Source organism: Gracilinanus agilis, chromosome 1 (genome assembly GCF_016433145.1).
Source record: "Gracilinanus agilis isolate LMUSP501 chromosome 1, AgileGrace, whole genome shotgun sequence".
In the NCBI taxonomy this organism is placed as follows: domain Eukaryota; kingdom Metazoa; phylum Chordata; class Mammalia; order Didelphimorphia; family Didelphidae; genus Gracilinanus; species Gracilinanus agilis.
Genome location: NC_058130.1, coordinates 519230002 through 519252905, shown reverse-complemented (window position 1 = coordinate 519252905; position 22904 = coordinate 519230002). Strand labels below are relative to the sequence as shown.

General features: G+C 35.2%; 1 protein-coding gene across 1 annotated transcript in view; it reads right to left on the bottom strand.

The window, feature by feature from the left end:
• Positions 1-22904, bottom strand: part of PXDNL (peroxidasin like) — a 361514-nt gene that overhangs the window by 82363 nt on the left and 256247 nt on the right. The window contains exons 15-17 of the mRNA XM_044682749.1: positions 12670-12778; positions 9083-9240; positions 194-1697 (exon numbers count right to left, since the gene is read on the bottom strand). Of these exons, the coding sequence (XP_044538684.1) occupies positions 194-1697; positions 9083-9240; positions 12670-12778 (1771 nt within the window). The remainder of the gene's footprint in view (positions 1-193; positions 1698-9082; positions 9241-12669; positions 12779-22904) is intronic.

Below are 22904 nucleotides of genomic sequence, written 5' to 3'. Positions count from 1 at the left end.
ATATATATATATACACTATGTATACTTACTGTTTTAGTTTCTCTCTGGCAGTATAGATAGATAGATAGAGAGAGAGAGAGAGAGAGAGAGAGAGAGAGAGAGAGAGAGAGAGAGAGAGATAGAGATAGAGATAGAGATAGAGATAGAGATAGAGATAGAGATAGAGATAGAGATATATACTATGTATACTTACTGTTTTAGTTTCTCTCGAATGTTTGGGTCTTTAATTTCATTATGGAGATCCTCAAAGGTCTCAACAGAAGTTAAGTTACAGAAAACCCTGAAGTCAGTATAGGGTGGGATTCCATGGTCACGGCCCCTTTGAATGTTGGTCGCAGCTAAATCCAAAGCCACGGAATGCGCCATAGAAAAGAGCTTCTCTGTCAGTTCCGTATTGAGAAGCTGAGAAGGCACGCGTAATTTTCCAGCAACACCGAAGAGCCCACGGAGGAGGGGGTCAATGCCACCCTCCTGGAGGATCCTAAAGGGGGAGAAGAAAGCCTTGTGGAGAGGAAGATGACCTTCGGGGATTTCACCAAAGGTGTCGTTCAAGCGATAAAGCACGGGATTGATCAACGTGTGGCCAAACCTGAATGCTGCGGTCGCAAACGAATTAATAATTCCTGCATTCACATTAGGGTTATAGCCCTTGTAATTACCGAGCATCTTCATACCGTGATCCCCAAGGATCTTGGGCAGCCAGTGGCTGTAGGTGATATGTTGCATTTGCGCACCCACAATTTTCCTGGCTTCATTATAAATTGTATCTCCATCCCAGTGTGGGTTCAGGGTCAACAATTCCGCGGCTACGCGATTGTGTTCTCGGAACCACAAGGTGTGCATGGCTGTGAGGGCAACCTGCTCGTTGGCTCTGTGGTCCCCGGCAAGGAAGCACGGGATCAGACTCTCGTTTTCATCTCGGCTACATTCGGTTGGAGGGCCTGTGGAAAAGGGCAGCAAGTACTTTTCAGAAGAGGGGATAAATACCCCTTTCTTAAGCAGACCTCTCTGATCTGTCTGATCCCTGAGCTCTTCCGATTCCCGGTCAGAACTTCCATAAACATTAGAAGCATCAATGTAGGATGTTAATTGGTTAATTTGTTCTCTCGCATAGACTGAGCTCATCATCAAGGAGGTCATACCACTGCCACACACAGGGCTGGAACGGACAAAGAACATACAGTGTGAATTTGCCACTCGAGCATCATTTGGGGGGATAAGGATGGGGAAACAAGGTGGGTCATTAGTACACACAGAACTGCAGGACTGACCATCAGAAAAACGAGACATACTCAAGGCAGGCACAGTTTGGTCCAAGTCATGGTCTAAAAATTGACCCCATTGCATCAACATGTGCGTGTATCTATCATCAGGGGTAATGGTTGCCGTCCCAACCATCCTTGTGGAGACCGTCCTGGGCAGCGGTAGTGGATACTTATTGGCAAAAGAGTTTGGGCTGACACCCCTGGGCAAATTGAAGCCATTTTCATACACAGGTTTTAGGATACGTTCAAAAGCCGTCATAGAAGCCCCCCACATAGGATTCTGTAAGTTGTTACATGTGCCATCGTGGGTTCTATACTTTTGATGGAAACAAATATCAGAGCAATTTGGAGAACGTCTGTGTGCTGTACATCCAGAGAGGTTGGCAATGAGGCTGAGGTAGTGAGGAGACACCAAGTCATTGTAACGAAATTCTGAAATATAGAACAGTTGAAAAATATTAAAGTAGCTTTAAAAAGAAAACAACTTGAAAGATAATTCAGCAAACTCAGAAAACATAGAACACTAATGGGATTATTGGGAATGGATAGTCTAGTATGTTTTCACTGAGGATTCTATAGTCTCAATCCATGATGTCTGTGATTATTTTAAAAGAGAAGAAAAACACACACAAAGAAGCCATTATTTTAAAAAAAAAAAGACACAGGTTTATTCCCAACTCTTAATAAGTATGCCTTTAATAAAGGTTTTATATTTGCTGATATTCACTTCCGTCACTTCCTGACTGTTGAAAATATTTCAGTGAACATCCCAAGACTAAAATCAAAGGGTAGTTCAGATTTTCATGAGGATAATTATATCACAAAATTCTGAAATATAGAACAGTTGAAAAATATTAAAGTAACTAAAAAACAACTTGAAAGCTAATTCAGCAGATTCAGAAAAAAGAACACTATGGAATTATTGGTTTATTCCCAACCCTTAATAAGTATGCCTTTAATAAAAGTTTTATATTTGCTGATATTCACTTCCATCACTTCCTGATTGTTGAAAATATTTCAGTAAACATTCTAAGACTAAAATCAAAGGGTAGTTCAAATTTTCATGAGGATAATAATACAAACAAATTTAAAACAGCTTATATAATATAGGCTAGAAATTGGAATGACATAGACTGGAAAAAATCATGTTAATTCATCTTGGGGAAACAATTATAACCCACTAATACGATAATTTGATGGTATTAAAAAGTAAAATTATAAAATAATAAAGTAATGAAAATGTTATATTTATGCATATAGTATCTATATATGGTGCTGGATATATATGCATATGCACATACACACACACACACACACACACACATATATATATATATATATATATTAAGAACCCACTTATTAGTAAGTAATTAAGTAGAATTCACCATGTCATTCAGAGTCAGATTATCAGTTGGTTCTTCCTAGAGGTTATTCCTGATTATTGCAATTGTTTGAATCTCTCCTAAATAGTTTCATTTATTTTGTAGATATTCTATATTTTAATATCTATGTATTTTCTGCTCTCAAAGTTAAAGGTTATATATTTTTTTGTTTTTGAATTGCCAGTGCCTAGCAGTCCCTGACATCTACTAAACATTTCAGAAATACTTGTTTATTTATTTGATTGATTGGTTCATTATCTCCATAGAAATGAAAACACAATTTGAAAAAAGGATATATTCATATTTATATACATGTATACATAGACACATATAATCATAAAAGCCTAAAGGCAACTGTCAAAAAAGAAGGAAGCTCTAATATAAAATCCCAAAGAAAAGAGCTATTGAACATGATTGGAATAAGTAAAAATGAGAAGATAAATATATGGACCTGGGGGCAGTTAAGTGATACAATGGACAGAATGTCAGGCCTGGAGGTGGGAAAGACTTGTCTTTCTGAATTAAAATCTGACCTCAGACACTTACTTGCTGTGGAATCCTGAGCAAGTCACTTAACCCTATTTGCCTCAGTTTCTTCTTCAATAAAATGAACTAGAGAAGGAAAATGGCAAAATACTCCAATTTGACCTTTGCCAAGAAAATGTTGTCACAGTCAGATATGACTAAACAACAACCATCTAGAACTATGAAATACCAAGCAAAAACTATAAACTAAAGATATAGAGAGGACAGAGGATACAAAATTAAACTCATTGATAACCACAAAATTAGCAAGTTGGTATAGAAGAAAAAAGTTTATAATTTTGTAAATCAACATATCATCAATATGAGTACTCTCTCGAGTGGTGAAGATCCATACTTTCTTATCTTGTGTGATTCTTCTCAATCTACACACACACACACACACACACACACACACACACACACACAGATATGTGTACATACACAGTAGTAGAGATATATACCTTTTTATCCTGTGTGACTCTTTCCCATCTAAACACAAATATACATACAAACACATATATGCATATATGTTTGTATTATATAGGTATATATGTATTTCCAAAGAAATATACACATATTCTAATATATGCACATATATGTGGAAAGAGGGAGAGTCACACTGGAGAAAAAGACATAGATCTCCATCAGTAGAGTATATATACATGTATGTGTATAAACACCTAGATATATATGAATGTATACATGCATTTTATACATGTACGTGTATGAAATCCTTCAATGGTTTCCAGGTGCTAAGGTCTTCCATTCAATCTCTTATCCATTGGTTGCCCTACATTTTCACTGTATCACTAACTTATCATTTCCCATTATATATCTCTGATTTATATATTTTTAACTCTTACCTTAGAATCAATACAATACATTGGTTCTATTGCAAAAGAGCAATAAGAGCTAGGCAATGGGGATTGAGTGGCTCTCCCAAGGTTGCATAGCTAGGAAGTGTCTGAAGCTACATTTGAACCCTGAACCTCCCATCTCTAGGCCTGGATCTCAATCCACCGAACCACCTGGCTGCCCCCTCTGACATTCTGTTTTATGCTATTACTCTTAAGCAATTTTTCATCAGTGATATGTACAGCCTACAAGCCCTTCTTCATCTTTCTAAATAACTCAAATTTTTTCATTTTTTTTTTCAGAAGCCATGGCATGCTATGACTCACAGGCATATAGAAATGCGATTAAGAAGGATATGTTAGGGAGAAGCACAAGGGCATTTGAAGGACGGCACCATTTTACCAGAGAGATCCAGCCTGCCCTCTTTGTGGAAATCTGAGCCCAACTCACCAAGGGTCACCTCTCTCTTTCATTTTTGTTCCTCTTTCCTAACACCTATCCTGGGGAGATCGTTGACAAATCTATTGATTGTTTCAGTTACTGATGGGCCTACTCTATTGTTTTCCACTCAACTTTATATCACAAACTATTGTGTTATTGGAAATTTTGGGGTCTCTAAACTACATTTCCCGTGAGCCCACTGGCTTCCTATTGTTACATAATGACGTAGACAGTTACATGATGACATAGATAGGAAGATAAAATTGAGTAGCTGGACTTGCACTTTCTCTTTGTTCTCTATTCACCATGGTGGCAGCAGGCAATGGCACACCTTTTAAACTGATTAAGCCAGAATGGTATGTGCCTTCATTTTCTAATGACTACTAACTAATAAATCTTTAAAAAAAACATAATATTTTTAAAGTTATCCTTTTTATATTCATTTTATTTCTTACAAAGTATATGCAATTATTTTAGGATTCATGTAAAGTACTGCTAGAGAGATATAGTAAGGGCTGAATTTGGCCTCAGGTCTTCCTGACTTCAGGTCTAGAGCTGTATCTATTGAATCACTCACATGTCTCTTTTCACAATTATTAGCTCTGTGATGACAGACATCACTTAATTTCTCTGAGTCAGTATAACTGAGATAACGAGACTAGACCCAGAAGCATCTTCTGAACAAGAAGGCTGACAACACAATCACACTCTCTTGGTATCTCTGTGTACCTTTCACTGAGTCAAGGAAAAGTTAGCTTTTGATAGTTTAGAGAAGAATCATTCTATAGATGTGTATAGATTCATACTCACTGCCAAAAGAATTCATAAGGAAAAGGAAATGGTTGGGTTCAAATTCAATTTAATAAATTTTCATTGATTCTCTATCCTGCTCAAGACAGAATTATGTCTAGATATAAAAAGAAAGAAAAAAATTGACCAGATACTCATGGAGTTCAAGTGTATTGACTGCTCCAACATGTATACTGAGATGGTTTGAAGGTAAAGGGTGATGGTCATGATGCTAATGACCTTGACAGTATAATATAGTAAGGAAAGTTTTCCAGAATATTGGAAAAAGGAATTACCAATATTTAATAGCATTAATATGTTTTGGTCATTGCAAATAATATATTCAGTTTATATGTTTGTATTGCCTATTGATACAGAATATGATCATTCATAACTACTACTCAATTTCCATAAAAATAAGCACAAATTACTTAAAAATGTTTTATTCCTCTCTAAAGAACTTAAGGACTTACCATAGAGACACATGATAATGAATCACACATGCAACAAATAAATCAGAAAAAGTTAAATGCTATCTGAATATTTTACTGTTGGAAGATAATCTAATAAGCTTTATGTATTCCATTGTAATTTATTAATAATTGCATCTCCTCTTATATTTGAGTGAAGAGAGTCTTCATTGTGATTCAGGTTGTTTCTATTTTATGATCACTCCTGGGGACTGAAACGGAAAAATATTTTTTCTTTGTTTCTGAATCAGTGAACATTCACAGAGATGGAAATATGCTCTTTGAATGTAGTATTGCAGAACCAATAATTGCCATATTTGGGGGAGTAATGGAGAGAGTGCTAAAAGTAAACAATTTGCATATGGTTAGGACACAAAAGTATAAAGCTTCTCTTTTCCAGAGTTAATGTTATAGCACAATCAGTGAAAGGTCAGATACCTCCATATAATTAAGCAAGCTTAGAAACTAGTAGAAATGGGGTTAACTATTTTAAAAAGAAAAATCATTCTCAATCTCCCTTAATCTTGGTGCTTTCCTTGTGAGACTATTTCCAATTTTTCCCATATATATCTTCATTTTACAAAATTAATAATAGTAATAACAATAATAATAGTAGATAGCATTTATATAGTGTTTTAAGATAGAACCCTTTGAGGTAGATATCATTATTGCATTTTATAGATGAGGGAACAGATTATATGACTTACCTCATGTCATAAAGCTAATGTCTGAAGTGGGATCTGAACTCAGTTCCTCTGAACTCCCAGAACAGATCTCCTACTTATTGTCCCACCTCCCTGTTGTTTAAGGGCTATTTTCTTTGTTAGATTCTGAGCTCCTTGATATCAGAAGCTGTGTGATTGCATTTCTTTCTATCTCAAGTGTTTAGTGCAGTGCCTGGTATATAGGAGAGGCTTAATAAACAATAGTATGACTTGATTGAATAAATGTAAGCAAATGTTAGAATATAGATTTTTGAAAAGATATTCACGGAAGTCCTATTCTAAAATCCTATCTTGGTGCATAGATGGCATTGTATTTTTGAAAGATACATAGCAAAAGGTAAGCTCTTTGAGATCTCACTAAGATGGAGAGACTTTGAGTTCACATCTATAACACAGTCTGTCATCCAAAAGCCAATTTAGCCAAATTCAGAGACATTCATCCAGTAAGGTTTGCCTATAGAGAATGACAATTAATAACGATTGTTATTGTTATTATTTGTCACAGCAGCTCATAGGACGATGTACCAAGGGATAGAGGGATTGGAATCTAGGCAGTACCCATGTGATATCAAGAAATCAGCATAAGACCAGACAAGAAGGTAGACTATAAAGCCTTTCAGTCTTTAATTTCTCTGACTCCTTTTCTAAAGAAATGGATAATTATCATGAAGACTCAGATTTAGCATCAAAGGAAAACCAAAGACTTACACTTGGTCCCATAAGGAAACACGGAATCTGAGGACAAGGGACAAAAATCTCATGCAATCATTATATTTAATTAATTATATTCATAATACATGACAAAACTTCAATTATTGCTATTTCTTTATTCATATACCCTTCTAAAACTAGGTTTCAAGGATTTCTATCTACACTGGAATTACTAACTATAAAGCTCTGGATGTCAAGAATTTTTATATTTAATTTGTTTCAAGTCAGTCACAACGCAGAATTTCATGTTTAAACATCTAAATTACTTTTTCATGATGATTGTCGTGTAAGCCATATAAGGCTTCACATCCAACCATCAACCCAGATATTCTGGAATTTCCTACCACCCATTCTGATGCCATATGTATACCTTCCCTACAAAAGTCTAGAAGTGAGACAGTCCCTTCCATTTCTAAATCACATAATCCTTATTTTCTCTGAAGCCAAGCTGACTCTTTTCCTGAATACTTCTTCAAAACTTTAAAAAGTCATAACTCAATAAGGATGGAGAGTTCTACTGCCAAACCACACCTCCATACCTCAGATGATTGCTTTATGTCTTTTTGTTCATGATTTATTGACTGACTTTATGGTGGAAAGCTTTGCCAAACCTAGGACTACCTAAAAGATACCCATCACCAAGTCTGCCTGGATATACTATACTTGCACAACCTTCAAGAATTCAGAGTCATCTCCATGTTAGGATAAGGGATAAAAGTGGTTCTTAAATGGAGTTATTTGTAACTGTCCTTCCTTAAAATTATTCCAATGGAACTTTAACTTAAATTTAAAAGAGACAAGCATTCAAAAACAAAAATTTTATGGCTAGGAGATTTCATTATTTTGAGGAATTTTTTTTTTTACCCTTGTACTTCGGTGCATTGTCTCATAGGTGGAAGATTGGTAAGGGTGGGCAATGGGGGTCAAGTGACTTGCCCAGGGTCACACAGCTGGGAAGTGGCTGAGGCCGGGTTTGAACCTAGGACCTCCTGTCTCTAGGCCTGGCTCTCACTCCATTGAGCTACCCAGCTGCCCGAGGAATTTTTTAATTTAAGTTTTTTGTTTGTTTTTTACAGGCATTGGGGGTTAAGTGACTTGCTCAGGGTCACACAGCTAGGAAGAGTCTGAGGTCAGACTTGAACCTAGGATCTCCTGTCTCTAGGTCTGGTTCTCAATCCACTGAGCTCACCCAGCTGCTCCCTTTATTTGAGTTTAAGACACACACCTGAACACATGAAAAAGGCAGTTTGATCTACCTTCCCAGCTTACTTCCCCAAAAGGAAGTAACTCAAGAAGGTGAAGGAAAGAGATCATGGTAGTAATTGTTATAGCAATACCAAAAACAATGTGTTATTGGTAATAGGATTCATCTTCTCAAATGTGATTTTCTTTCAAAGGAAAAAAAAAGGCATAATGCCTGAATAACTTCCATGGCATCTTCACATGGCATTTACTAAGTAGACTTCTGATGCATGGAAAAAAACACTGCTGTGAAAAAGTATGAAAAAAAGAAACAGAGAATGCATATGTCTTGGTGATGGAGATGCCTGAAGACTCACTATAAAATTTGTATGCTTACAATAGTGAACAAGGGAACTATAACTTTGAAGATAAAGTATTCCTTGGTAGAAACATATTGATCTTAAGAGGAGAAGATGTATATAGTATGTGACTCATCCAGACTTAGCCAAGATCTAGCTGATATTAGCAACAATAAAAACCACCTGCCTTTGATTAAACACTCTATCATTACATCTCTCTTAACTTCCATAAACACCAGCACTTCAGTGGTTTGTAAAAAGTTTTTTTTTAAGTTTCTAAAATGTGCTGGTGTCTTAAAGTGGGAAAAATTCACTGATCTTTTAGTTTATGACAACAATCTCTAACACATTTCAAAATATACACACATAGATCCTCACCTTGGTCCTCTAAATCAACAGTGAGCCCTTGCTTCACATTCTCCTGGATCAGCTGAAGTGTTTGCTCAAAAATCTCTCCTGCTCTTGCAGTCTCAACAGTGAAAGGGTCCCGTGGATAACGGAACTGAGCCAGCAGGTCACTAGGAGTTCGAGGTCTTCTGCAGATGACACAAGCATTGCTATTCATGAAGTAAAACTTGGAAACACTCTGAATGATGCTTCAGAGATCTAAACAAAAGCATATCAATGCCTATCAAGCGGGGAGCCTACTTAATGAGCACACTTCCTTTTGAATTTTAGAGTCAATTCATTGGCTTGAAGAAACATTTATAAGGAATGGAATTAATAGTCTAGTGAATAATCTCCTAAGAAATTCTATGTATTGTGTAAAATGTAAAATAATAAATAGGGTCATTAATAAACTGGTAATCCAAAAATTTCTTCCTCTTGGTTAATATTATACAATTAATCATGGAGCACTGAATATACCTTCAGAAAGACAATCTTTTGGAAGAGTCATTCTGAATACCTGTTTAGATTGTCTTTTCTGGCTGTTCCAATTTCAAGATTCTGGTTCTTTGTTGAGGAGCTCATTATCAGTCATTAAATACATATTGTATATGTATATACATTTTATTTATTAAATATATAAACATATGTAGAATATCTACTGGAAGTCACTGGAATGAAAAGTTCTGGAGATTTTCTATTAGTAAGAAATATTTGTTTTTGGAAAAAATGTATAGCTGCTGGTGAAACTCAATACCCATTAACCCCTAACTAGATGGTTTAATGATTTCATAAGTGTTAAAAGAAAATAGCATATGCAGTCATTGGAACAGAAGAGGGTGAGTGCTCCAGACATGGGAAATAGTCAGGAAGAATACATAGAGGCAAGAAATAGAGCATCTTGTTCATGAAATAATCAGTAGTTCAGATAATGGGTACAAGCATATATATCAGGAAATAATAATAAGACAGGAAAAGTCAGAGGAAGAGCTAGGTTATGAAGGACATTTAATAAGCTAGATAAAGAATATGTGGCTTTCTTATGAAATATGAAGATGATACAAAATTGGAGAGGAGAAACACTGATGACAAGAATTGGGATCCAAACAAATCTTGACAGTCTGGAATAATGGATCAAATATAAGGATACTGACAAACTGGAGCCCATTGGTATGAGTACTACCAAGATACACACACACACACACACACACACACACACACACACATGCATGCATGCACACACATATGTATGTATACATAGATATCATTAGCTACATGAAATAATTAAAAGATCTAGGCAAGTAAATGCAACTTTAGGCCAATGGAAGGAAGGCCAAAGGAAAGATCTAAGGAAGGACTGGACCTATGATTTAATTGGAGTAAAGAACTCAAGATGAAGGAGCTTGAATCAAGAAGGTAGAGGTAGAAGCCACTGGAGGAATCTTCAGAAGGCTATAATTTCATATGGATATAAGCAAACACTTTCCAGTACTTATATCTTTTTACAGATTAAAGAGAACTTCTTCAGAAGATAATGAGTTCCTCAAGAAAGAATCAGAATCCTGGAATTGGAAGTCAGAAAAGACAATCTGAATCAATGTCCTCTACAATGTTCTCAACATGTTGTCCTCCAGTCTTCATTACAGACTTCTAGTCAGACAGGACCAGTTAAAACTCCCAAGCTAGGCCATTCCAGTTTTGGGTAATGCTAATTGTTATGGAGTTTTTCTTAAATCAGTCCTAAATCTACTTTTTTACCCTTTTCAACCACTGCCCTTCATTCTTTCTTCTGAAAGCAACGGAAAAAATGTGATCATGTTTTCACAAAATAGCTCTTCAAATATATGTGACTAGTTATCATGCTCCCCTTCCCTAAGTCTTTTTTCCTCTACAATCAATATTTCCAGCTCCTTCCAAGGATCTCAAACTTGTAAATGTCCTTCCATTTCATCCATTATTCTGGTCTGACAAGATTTGCTTGGATACTGATTCTTTTAATCAGTATATTTATCTCATCCAACTTTGCATCACCTTCACATTTCATGAATATGCTGCATATTCCTTTATCTAAGTTATCAATAAAAATGCTTAACAGTTCAAAATCAGACAGATTTCCTAGCACATTCCAATTGATAACATCTTCTAAGCTGACATAAATCCATTAATTAAAACCTTACTAGAAGTTTTCTCACTGTATGTGGATAAAGAAGTTTAAGCTGTACTGTAAATGTAATCTTATTGAGATATGGATTAGTTTAAATGACCTCTAAATTTGGCACTTTGTGATTTTCTTTTGTTCAAAATACAATGCTAAATGGTAATGAGATACCTTAAAGGAGCCTGAAACACAGTTGTAGAGATAAGGAACATATATGGGAATGTGTATGTTTGTGTGTGTTTGTAGGTATGTGTGTATATATGGGTATATGTATATATGTGCACATATATACACATATATATTATAAGACAGTGATATAAAACTGAATGAGGTAAGTACAGAAGAAAATTACAAATGAAATGCTAAGTTCCAATGAGGATGATAATTGAAACTTAGGTGATGAGAGGAGGTAATGAAAGAAGACAGTTAACCTGTTTCAAAATAAGGTTGACTTCAAAAGTAGCCCAAAATTCAATATTTGGATATTTCCAAATAAAAACATGGAAGCTGATCTTAAACAAGAAAACTTACATTCCTTTCCTGGGACCAGGCTGCCTCACTAATTCACTATGGAGAGAGAGAAAACTCTATTTTTCCTCATTTTTTCCAATTATGCAAAAATCACTTTTTGATTTATGGGTTATTTTTTAAATTATCCTTTTTAAGAAAGTGAACATTTAAAAAATCAGTATTGTTCACTCAAACTGAAACAAGTAACTATTCTCATGCATTTGTCATCGGGATCCTGTTTCATAATCAGAAATCTTTGAAGAAAATGTTTAGCTGGCAGAAAACTTTGCTTGAGACAAAGCATTCAGAATCTATTCACTATTACTAATCTTCTTGATCCTGAATTATTTGACTTCTGACTTTACTATTGTAATGTGGGATTTTTTTATACTTATTCAGAAAGTTTGCCCATAAAAGTCCCTTATTTTATTCTAAAATAGTCGGGCAATGGAAATGGGAAGGAGAAAATTATTACCTTAAGCAGATAATCTCTTAAACTTCAGTATTGTCAGTTTAGTGACACTGTTAGATTCTGTGTATATTAATTCCTCAAATAATAACAGGAAAATCTGTGACCACAGGATATTGGCTAATTGCTGTAAGCACAGTGAAACCAATCCCCTGGGTATCTATGATTCTTCCTACCTCTGTAGAGGAGGATCTGATTCATAGAAACTTCTCTGGGAATGAGCACTGGCCAATAATGCACTGTACAACCTCACTTTTCTTTCAATAGCTGAACTGACAATGACTGCTATTCCTAGGCAATGGCCTGGATTGCCAAGCTTAAAGAAAACACATTTTGACAATCTCATAACAGTATCCCTGGTTGTGATTTATGGAGCTTGCAATAGCTAAACAGAACTGAAATGAAAACAATTTTCATAAACAGAATAAAATAAATCCTTACTGTGAAAATAGATTTCTTCTTGTGGAGTTAATTGCACTGTCAACCCTCTGGATGGCATCAAGAATGGATGATTCAACAAAGTTATCACCAGCTTGTCTGCCCTGTATTGCTGTAACAACAATCCCATGATTTAAAAAAAAAATAAAGTAAGGAATTACATGATGTAAGTGGCATTTAACATCTTTTATATTTTAGAAGGGACAACTTGCAACAAAATGAAAATACTATAAAAACCTCCAGGTGATATTTTCTATTATATAGAAAGAGTAATATTGCCAACATATCTTGTCTATAAACTCTATCAGTTAAATTCAGAGAATTAAAGTAGTCTAAAAATGGGTAAAGGCATATGGACTATTTCATTTTAGTAATGGTCCGGAAAACCCAGATGCATAAGGACGTGGAGCTCCTGTGTTACTGACATCTGGTTCATGTACAAAGCACCTGAGATGATGCCTATCCACATGGAGAGGTGAGGGAACTTGCTTCTGAGAAAATAGTCCTGCTGTATAAGGGATGTCCCTCTGGGAAACTGTGGAGCAAGTATAGGCATTCTGTAATTAGTTCCCTGATCAGTAACCTTATGGTTCGAATGGAACCTTTTCTAACTGGCTGTGTAGCCAGAATCATCAGTATTACAAATGGCCTTTTAATATGTCATCTCATCACGATAAAGGGAAAGGTCTTTTGGCCTTTGGCCCTCAGAGGTTGTGTGGATTCAAAGAAACAGGCTTTATTCCTTAATCTTTTTTATTCACTATATGGTGAAAAAGTTTCATCCTAGTTGAAAACTTCCTAGATGAAAGAAGGAGAATTTTTGACCTTAGAAATTTTGAATGATCTGGAGAGTGAATCATAGTAATCTAGAAATCAGTCAAGAGAGAATCTTTGCAGCCAGTGTAAAAATGATGCCCTTAGGAGTAAAGAGTGACCTTTGGGAGAAACCTTTGGGACTTGAGCCTAGGCAGTGTCTAAAAACCAGGTATTTCAAGGGAAGAAGTTTCTATGTATTATACCCCAACAGCCATTTCCAAAAATAGAAGAGGACTGTGTCTTTCATTCCTGATACTTCAACTATAGAGACTTCTGGACAACAGAAATAACCTTCAGAATAGGATGGCATTGCATGGGTCCTCCCTCCACCAGTTAAGGTTTCAGTAGGAAAGTTTACATTTCTGAAGATCATGATGAACACATTCCATGTTAATAGTGCAGGTTTAAGAGAAGATTTTTGAATACATGAATTAAGGGGGGACCTAATCAAAGAATTTATGAATAGAGCATAGGATCTATAATCGTTGCCTGTATGATTTTAGGTAAGCCACTTTAATCTCTTCAGGTCTCAGTTTTCCCCTCTGTGAAATAAGGGGTTTAGACTAGATCAGAAAACTGTGAGATAAGAATGGCTTTTATATTCCTAAATACAATAAAAAATTTACTTTAAAATGTTTTAAAACAAAAAATAAAGCTTTATTTTAATATATAGAATATATTCTTAGTTCCAGGGACTATATGATTTGGTTCTTTGGCCATACTTTGTTAAACCCTAGAGTAGGAGATGCCTAAGGTCTCTACCAATTCTAAATCTCTCATCCAATGATGGGCCCAAGAAGGTCACACTATGCTATAAATGACAAACTCCTTGAGAGCAGGGATTCATTTTTATTTTTTTTTTAAACCCTTAACTTCTGTGTATTGGCTCCTTGGTGGAAGAGTGGTAAGGGTGGGCAATGAGGGTCAAGTGACTTGCCCAGGGTCACACAGCTGGGAAGTGTCTGAGGCTGGATTTGAACCTAGAACCTCCTGTCTCTAGGCCTGACTCTCAATCCACTGAGCTACCCAGCTGCCCCAGGGATTCATTTTTTAAAATTTGTATTTGTATAACTATCTATTAGTACAATGACCTGTATATAGAAGGCCCTTAATAAATGTTTCTTGATTGACTGCTACCAAAAAAGACTTGCAAAGTAAGAGACAGAATAAAGAATATAATCAGGGATGCAACTTGAAGATAAGGACAAAGGAAAAGAATGTGGGTCAGGAGTCTAATGAGAAGAAGACATTTGATAGACTGTAGGAAAGACATATTACTTCTAAAAGGAAGCTCTCTAGCACCTTGAACAGATTGTCTATGCAGGATATAGGTGAAAACATGGATAAGAAATATTCCAGGTGATTAAGGTTCAGAGGAATGGTGGTTAATATCATTGAAGAGTGCTCACATGGTGAAATTCATATATCCATGCATAAATCCCTCAGTATATTAGTGTCAAAAACATTAAAATATTTTCTCCTAAGTCATCATTATATTTTGTTTCAAGAGAGTTGTTAAAGATTATAGTGAAATAAAGACTAATTCCAACTAAAGACTAATTGCTACAGAGATTTATTGATGCAATGCTTGAGCCCTAGAATCAGATTCTGGTTTTAAAACAAAATCCCATATTTTTTCTTTTTACATTGGGCTCCAAAAAGAATTAAGTACTCAGACTGACAACACGCCTGAGAGTAGAGACTGTATAATTGTCATAGGGATTGCAACACCCTCCTCAGGGGGGATTGTATAATTGTTATAGGGATTGTATAATTCTCATAAAACTAAAAAAAACTCTTGAGACAGAACATTTCAGGAAAGAGCTCGATAACTCTTTGAATCTGAAAAGGATTTATTTGAAGAAGGTACCATGAAGATGAATGAAGAAACCTCCACAGCATCAGAAGACCCAGAATGAACCATGAAGCATAACTGATTGAACTGTGGGGAGCTTGAACACATTTATTCTGAATGTAAACTCTCATGCCAAAGCTGACTGCCCCCTAATTGGCTTATTGTCAATGCACCTAGCAAGCATTGGTTTGTTCCCTCTTTCTCTTTCATTTCCCTTTTATCTCTAACTATTGTAATTTCTTATTATGTAAAATGATTCACTGGGGAGACTAGTCTCCCAAAGAATCACAGGGAGGATTGTCAAAGGGAATTCTTTATTTTCTTTGTCTTTTCTGAGTTCATACTTGTGAAAGGGAATGCTTTATTCCTTTTGTCTATTTTGAGTTAACACTTGGTTAACAATAACTTAAGTACCCCTACTTAGTATCTCCCTAGATAGTGAAGACAGGATTAACTCTCCTTTGACTACTTTTTAATTGAATCAACAAAAGCTTGAACACCCTACTTAGTACTAGGTGGAAGAGCTCTCTACCCTTTTAACTCAATCAGCCAGGAAATGAGAATTCACACCTCAGTCAGCCAGGAATATGTGAACTCTTTTGATGAGTATTCACTTCTCCAGAAGTGGGGAAGTGGTTCCCACAACCACTGCCCAGGGCAGTGCTGGGCAATTTGGAAGCTGTGATTGGCCCTTGTGAAGAGGCGAAGGGACAAGAAGACGCTATAAAAGGCCCTGAATTTCTGGGGCTAGGGAAGTCAACTTCAAGAAGAAGGTTGGCTCAAAAAAGAAAGTTGGCTCAGGAGTCACCTTCAGTTCAAGGCATCTGCTTGACCTGCCTTTTGGAGGGAACTTAGATGAATGGATAGCTAGCTTTCCCTTTCTGTCTTCTGGAAAGAGTTTAATTCCGGTTAAAGGTCAATTCCTGGCTGAGCCCAGCACTGGAGCAATATTTAGTTAGATAGGCTAATGTCTTCTCTACCTTTTTTGTATTTCACTGCTTTCACTCTTTCCACCTCTTTTGTAAATAAAAACTATTAAAAGTCATTTTGACTTTGAGCAATAATACTTTAGATTAGTGACCACCATATTATAATTTTCACATATTTTTATCAAACCATTAATTTTTAACCCCATACAAGACCATATCTTTTCTAAACTTGATATCTCCCATGAGGCCCACCCTACTGTCCTGCAAAGTGTATTTACTTCACTTCTGTATATTAACTGATTGATTGATGATTATGAATTAAGAGAGCTATTACTTCTGTAAAACCCCCTCCCTCTGTTTGGAGAGAGTAAACAAAAAGTAGAAAGTAGACATGTGAAAAGATATTAGAAACAGAGAGATATCACAAGGTGAGAGAGAAAGACAAGTGCTAACCTATTTTTGTAGGGGAAGGGAGAAAAAAATAGAGAATAGATTATTCAAATAATAGATCAGTGTATTTGACTTGTTTGCCTAGAAAATTTTCAGGATGGACCATTAAAGAGATGATTGGTTTACATCTAGAAGCAGGGATTACAAAGAATAAGCATGGCTTTTACTGGAACATATCATGTAAAGGTAATCTCATATCTTTGTTGTTGTTGTCATTTTTACAATATTCTTAAACTAGTAAATGAGGGGAATTCTGGGGACATAGTTGACTTAGATTTTAGCAACATAGTTAATAAAACTATCTCATACTCATCTTGTGGAAAAGATGGAGAGATGTGGATTTGATGAAAATACAAGGATGGATTCAGACTTCAAATGGCCTAACTCAAAGTGTAATTATTAATGATTCAAAATCCACATCCACATGACAGGAGGTCTCCAGTGAAAACTACCAGGAATTTTATTGGCATCTTAATATTTAACATTTTTATTGGTAATTTAAAGGAATAAATGACCAACCATCAAAATCACAAATAGCATAAAGCTGGAGGGGATAGCTAACATCTATATGATAGTCTGGATCTAAAAGAAATCATTTTGATACAAGGTTGAGAACTGGGTTGACTCTAGTAAGATAAAATTCAATAGGAATAAATGGAAAGTCTTGAACTTGAGTACAAAAAAAATCAATTTCAAAAATATTAGATGGAAGATTTATGGTTATATCGCATCCATTCTGAAAAATATATATCTGAGGATTGTAGTGGAATGCAAAGCTCAATATTACTCAATAGCATGATGTGACAGTCAAAATTTAAAAAAAGATAATGAAACCTTGGGCTGCATCAAGAGGGAAATTGTTTCCAGCAAGAGGAAAATAATAGTCACACTATCTATGTCCATTGTTAGAATGTGTTTAGTTGATGGCATCATGAGTTATGGACCTTGATAAGCCACAGAGTGTCCAGAGGAAGGTAATCAGGATGGTGAAGATCCTCAAGTTCATGTCACATGGGAACTAATTGAGTGAGGAACTGACTTATTTAGCCTGGAGAAGAGGCAATATGATACCTCTCTTCAAGAGCTTTGAAGGTCTTATTTTCTGGAGAAGGTATCAGACTTGTTCTATTTGGACCCAGAAGGAAGAACCAGGAGTAATCCATCTTGGTTGAGGAGAGAAAAAAATAAGATTTGGTGTCCAGAAAAAAAACAAAACCAAAAACCTTCTTAACAATTAGAGTTCCACCAAAGTGGAATGGGCATCATCCCATTAAAAGGTATAGCCAAGAACCGTCCTTGGCTGGCTTTGAGTAGAAGCTGTACAACAACTTGTCAGGTATGCAATAATCAAGCTTCTTAGATAATTACTAAGGTACTTTCCAACTCTCAAATGCTAGATTCTGTGACTTATAAGACACATAAGTCCCTTCTAACTCCATATACTATAACCCTGGTAAATAAACCTGGTTCATATTTCTCCTGTAAATTTATGAACCTACTCTCTTTAAAGATTTCTTTGATCAATAGACAATTAGTTAAGGTTGAGTTTTTTAAAGCAAAAAAAAATTCTTCTATAGTATCATAAGGTAAATAGAGAAGTGAGACAGAGGACTGGCCTTAGAATCCTGAAGACACAGGTTCAGATCTCTAGTATATACTCTAGAAAGTCACTGAGCCCACATGTATGTAAAATACATTTCATTAGGATTCATACCCTAAGAATATTATTTTATTTCTAAAAGTGAATGCTTACTGAATATTCAATCATAAAGGAGCTTATTTTTATCTCAAATTATATAAACTAAAAATAAAGTTATCTTTAATTAAAAACTAAATTTCACTTAAAAACCAAACTTTAAAAAGGAGACATGAGATACTACTTTTTAGACATTTATGTACCTGATCAATCTCAGCACACACTACATGTAAACCTAGGATTAAACATTTTACTGTCATGTCTTTCTCGTAGATTAAGTTAAAGATGAATTATTGAGCTAAAATGGCATGATTTTTAGTGTGAAGACTCTACTTTTTTAAAAAATTACATTTCTGGACCCCCTCTCCTGCCAAACGAGAAATATCCAAGAATAGTGTGAAGTTCTGTCAACAATCTCACCTTTAGGGTGTTTGTTAGTTTTAAATAATATTTTTTAAAGCTCATCTAAGATACACAATAACTAGATATTACTGCATTCATGGCAAGATGATCAGATAATAATCATTCATCCTCATATTTAGACTTTACTACATAGCTTTGATGACTCATTGGCTTTTAATAATCCTAATTAGATTATCAGATTTGTACAAAGCTGCTATATCAAAAAGTGATCATTCCTAGACTTTGTCTAGTAGGAAGCGGCCTAGATTGCAAGCTATAGTAACCCATTTCTGTGGCCCTAGCAAAAGATTTGTTTGTTTTGTTTTGTAGTTTTCTCATAGAGGGAAATTAGCCAGATGATGCAACTCAAAGTGCCCTATCAAATTTAAATCTCTTTAAAAGAGTGACCTTGAATGGGGCTGACATTTCTGATGACTGTGCTATGGAACCAAAGGAATTTCTTGCATACAAATTGGGATTAATGACAATTTTTTTTACATAATTTTCTTTGAACTTCAATAAATCTTCCTTGCTCATCACTCTGCATCATTAAACATGTAAATGGAGTTCATTTGCCTAGGAGGACATCACAAGTCTCTTTAGAGAGTATATGAAAAATGGCATCATCTACTATTTCCCCACACATTTCAACCTTCGGATTGTGCTAACAAGTTTTATGTTGAAGATATTTCTACCATCAACCAATTCTAAATCAAAATTCACAGCAATGCAAACAGGATAATACTTGCAAAAACTTAAAAGTATGCTGTTTTGTGGAATTTTATCTTTAAAATGCATCAAATCAAATGTATGTTCCCTTAGGATAAAAGAGTGCTTATAGCACCAGCTTCTATGTGCATTTAAATGAGGACTGTATTAAGCTTAATTAGAGGTTTGAATTTTTCAACAACAAAGCTTCATTATTAACATTGCTGCTAGCATTTGACAAAGGCAAAACTAAGTATTAACTTACCTATTTTGTATAATGCAGGACCTTTTTAATTTGCACTGACTAGAAGATCTATTGTGAATGAATAAATTTTGTAGGTAAGCAGACATGTGCAATAAAATCAATGTTACTCAGCCACTAACTTCACTTGTTTAATGTGATTAGATGACTATAATTTACAATTGTTTATAACACTATAGTATGATTTCAAAAATACACCATCTTCTGTTGCAGCATTGGTGAAGTATTGGCCCACATGCCGAGCCAGCACTGGAGGAGCTGCTCCCTTCCCCTTCTTCCCAGCACCTAAGGGCATTTTTTGTATGCACTGCCCCTCTGTCCAGCCACCCAAAGCCAGGACTTCCTCCCTCCACACTCTGGGGTAATACAGGGGCTCACAGGCAGCTTGAAGTTGCAGTTTCGACATGCAAACTTGAAAACATTCACCAACTGTTCTATTACCTGGAAATACATGTTAAATCTACATTTTTCAAATATTTTGGATCAAGAAGTAAAAAATATCAGTTTTTTATTTAGTTGTTTCTATTTAAGTCTTCTCTATGTTTTTTATGTTTATATTTAATTCTTGGTTGGGTGATTATTTTTCCCACTTTTAATGCTTTTCTGCATATTATGCTACATGACCATTCAATAAGTACTAGACTGAGAATCAAGACACCTGTATTCAATTCATTGTTCTACTACCAACTGGTTATTTGACTTTGGCAAAGTCAGTTGTCTGCTTTTGACTTCATTTCCCTCGTAAAATGATAGTGTCAAGTAGAAATGCTCAGACCCTCTTTAACTCTAAAAGTCTATGTTCCTACAGTCTTTCTCAAAAAAAAAAAAAGACTGATTAGAAAAAAAATTAACAACACTCTAAATATTAAAAATGAAAATAATTCTGGCATTCTTTTTTGTGCCATTAATCAGTCATTGAATAAGTATTTATTAAGGGGATGACTATGTACCAGAAACTGTCATAAATAGTGGAGATATAAATAAATTTTTTTAAAAAGCACAATTCTCACTCTTAAGCTTATATTCTAAAGGGGGAGAGATAATATATAAAGAGGTATATACAAAATAAATATAAACATAATAAAAGCAAAATAGTTTGAGATGGAGGAAACTGGCAGTGAGGGCATCAGGACAGATTCCATGTAAAAGGTGGTGCCTTGGCAAAGTCTTGAAGAAAGAGAGACTCAGTGAGGCAGAGATAAAGAACAAGTATGTTCTAGACATTGAAGACAGCTAGATCAAAGGTGGAGAGAGGAGAGATAGAATGTTCTGGGTAAGGAACAGAAAGGTTAGTTTGACTAAATTACAGAGTACAGGAGAAAAAATAATGTCCAATGACTGACAAAATAGATTTCAGCCAGGTTGTGAAGGTATTTAGAAGCTAGAGAGAGATATTTGATCCTAGAGGTACTAGGGAGCCACTGACATTTATTGAGTAAGAAAATCTGTCTTTGAAGAAAATCTTTTTGACAGCATAGTGAATGATGGAATGAAATGGGTTGAGATTTGGCATGGAAAGACCAATTAGAAAAAGATTACATTGATCTAAACAAAGGATAATGGGAGTCTGAACTAAGAAGGTACTTTGGTGAATAAAGAATAAAGATCAGATGCAAAAAATGTCATAGGAAAAGAAAAGGCACATTTTGGCAACTGATTGGATTTATGAAGCAAGCTATAGTGAAGAATCAAAGATAATGTAAAATGCAAATAGAGGAGACTAGAAAGTGATACCTTTGACAAAAATGAGGAATTTGGGGAGAGGGGTGAGTTGGGAAGAAATATAATGAATGGACATGTTGAGTTTGTAAGGGTTAAAATAGGGTTTTGACAAAATAAGAGAGCAGCTTTTAATAATTTATGTTTTAATGAGAATATAGTAGAGTTGTAAAATTAATATTATCCCTTTAAGCTAGAGAAAAGAAAACTTCTAGCAGCTTTTAACAATTAACAATTTCATTTTATTAAAATAGAGACAGCAAAAGAATATAGTAAAATGAATATAGTAAAAGAGGGAACTATAGGAAAGAGGTAGAGAAAGAAATTTTCCTAATGTCTATACTAGTTATCCTATAATTGCCTATAACTACTATCTAAAACTGCTTTTATCTACCTATAACTGCCTATAATTACTGCTAATAAAAAACACCCCACAAAGTTCCAATCCAATTCAGCCTAGCCAAAACCTGCTTAATCCCTACACATCTCTATGGTAATAGGACCTCCATGTCTCTGTTAAAAAAAAGAAATAAAGAATTCCTTTTTACAAGTTTGAGGTACTTTTGGAACACCCAGTTTTTAACATCTAATAGGTGATTTGGGATTGAGGTTAAAGGGAGAGATTAGAGTCTATATGAAATCAGGAATTTATACCTAGGATATATCAACATTAAAGCCAGAGAAACTGTCTAAATCCACGATAGCCAAGAAAAGGAATGTAGAGTAAGAAGACTAGGATTATTAAGAGCTTCAGAGAACACAAAAATTGGGGACAAGGGCTGTTCTGGATGGTGAACTAGCAAAAGAGACTAAGAAGAATAGGTCAAACATGTAGGAAGAGAATTAGGAGAGAGTTTTGTCATGAAAATCCAGAGAGGAAATCATCTCCAGGGGAGGGTGATCAATAATGTCAAATGCAATAAAGTGTTTGAGAAGGATAAAAGACTGGGAAAAAATAGCATGAAATTTGGCCATTTAAAAATCAGTAATGACTAAAGAGAACAATTTCAGAAGATCATTGAAATCAGAAGAAAGATTGCAAAGGGTAAAAGAGGAAGAGGAAAGGAGGCAGAAACCATTAGTGTAATGATTTTATTTCTAGTGTTTGAGTAAGAAAGGGAAGAGAGAAAAAGCATGATAGCTTGAGGCAACAGTAGGACCTAGTGAAGTTATTTGTTTTTTAAACTTTAGGGAGTGATAGGCATGTTTGAAGTAGTAGGTAAATATTGAAATGGTAGGAAAAAACAGGAGGGTCAAAAAGTATACACAGTTTAATAATGCTTTGGGCATCCTTTTGATCCAGCAATAGCACTATTAGCTTTATTTCCTAAAGTGATCAGGGAAAAAGAAAAAGGACTCCTATATTCTAAAATATTTATAGCAGCAATATTTATTTGATGG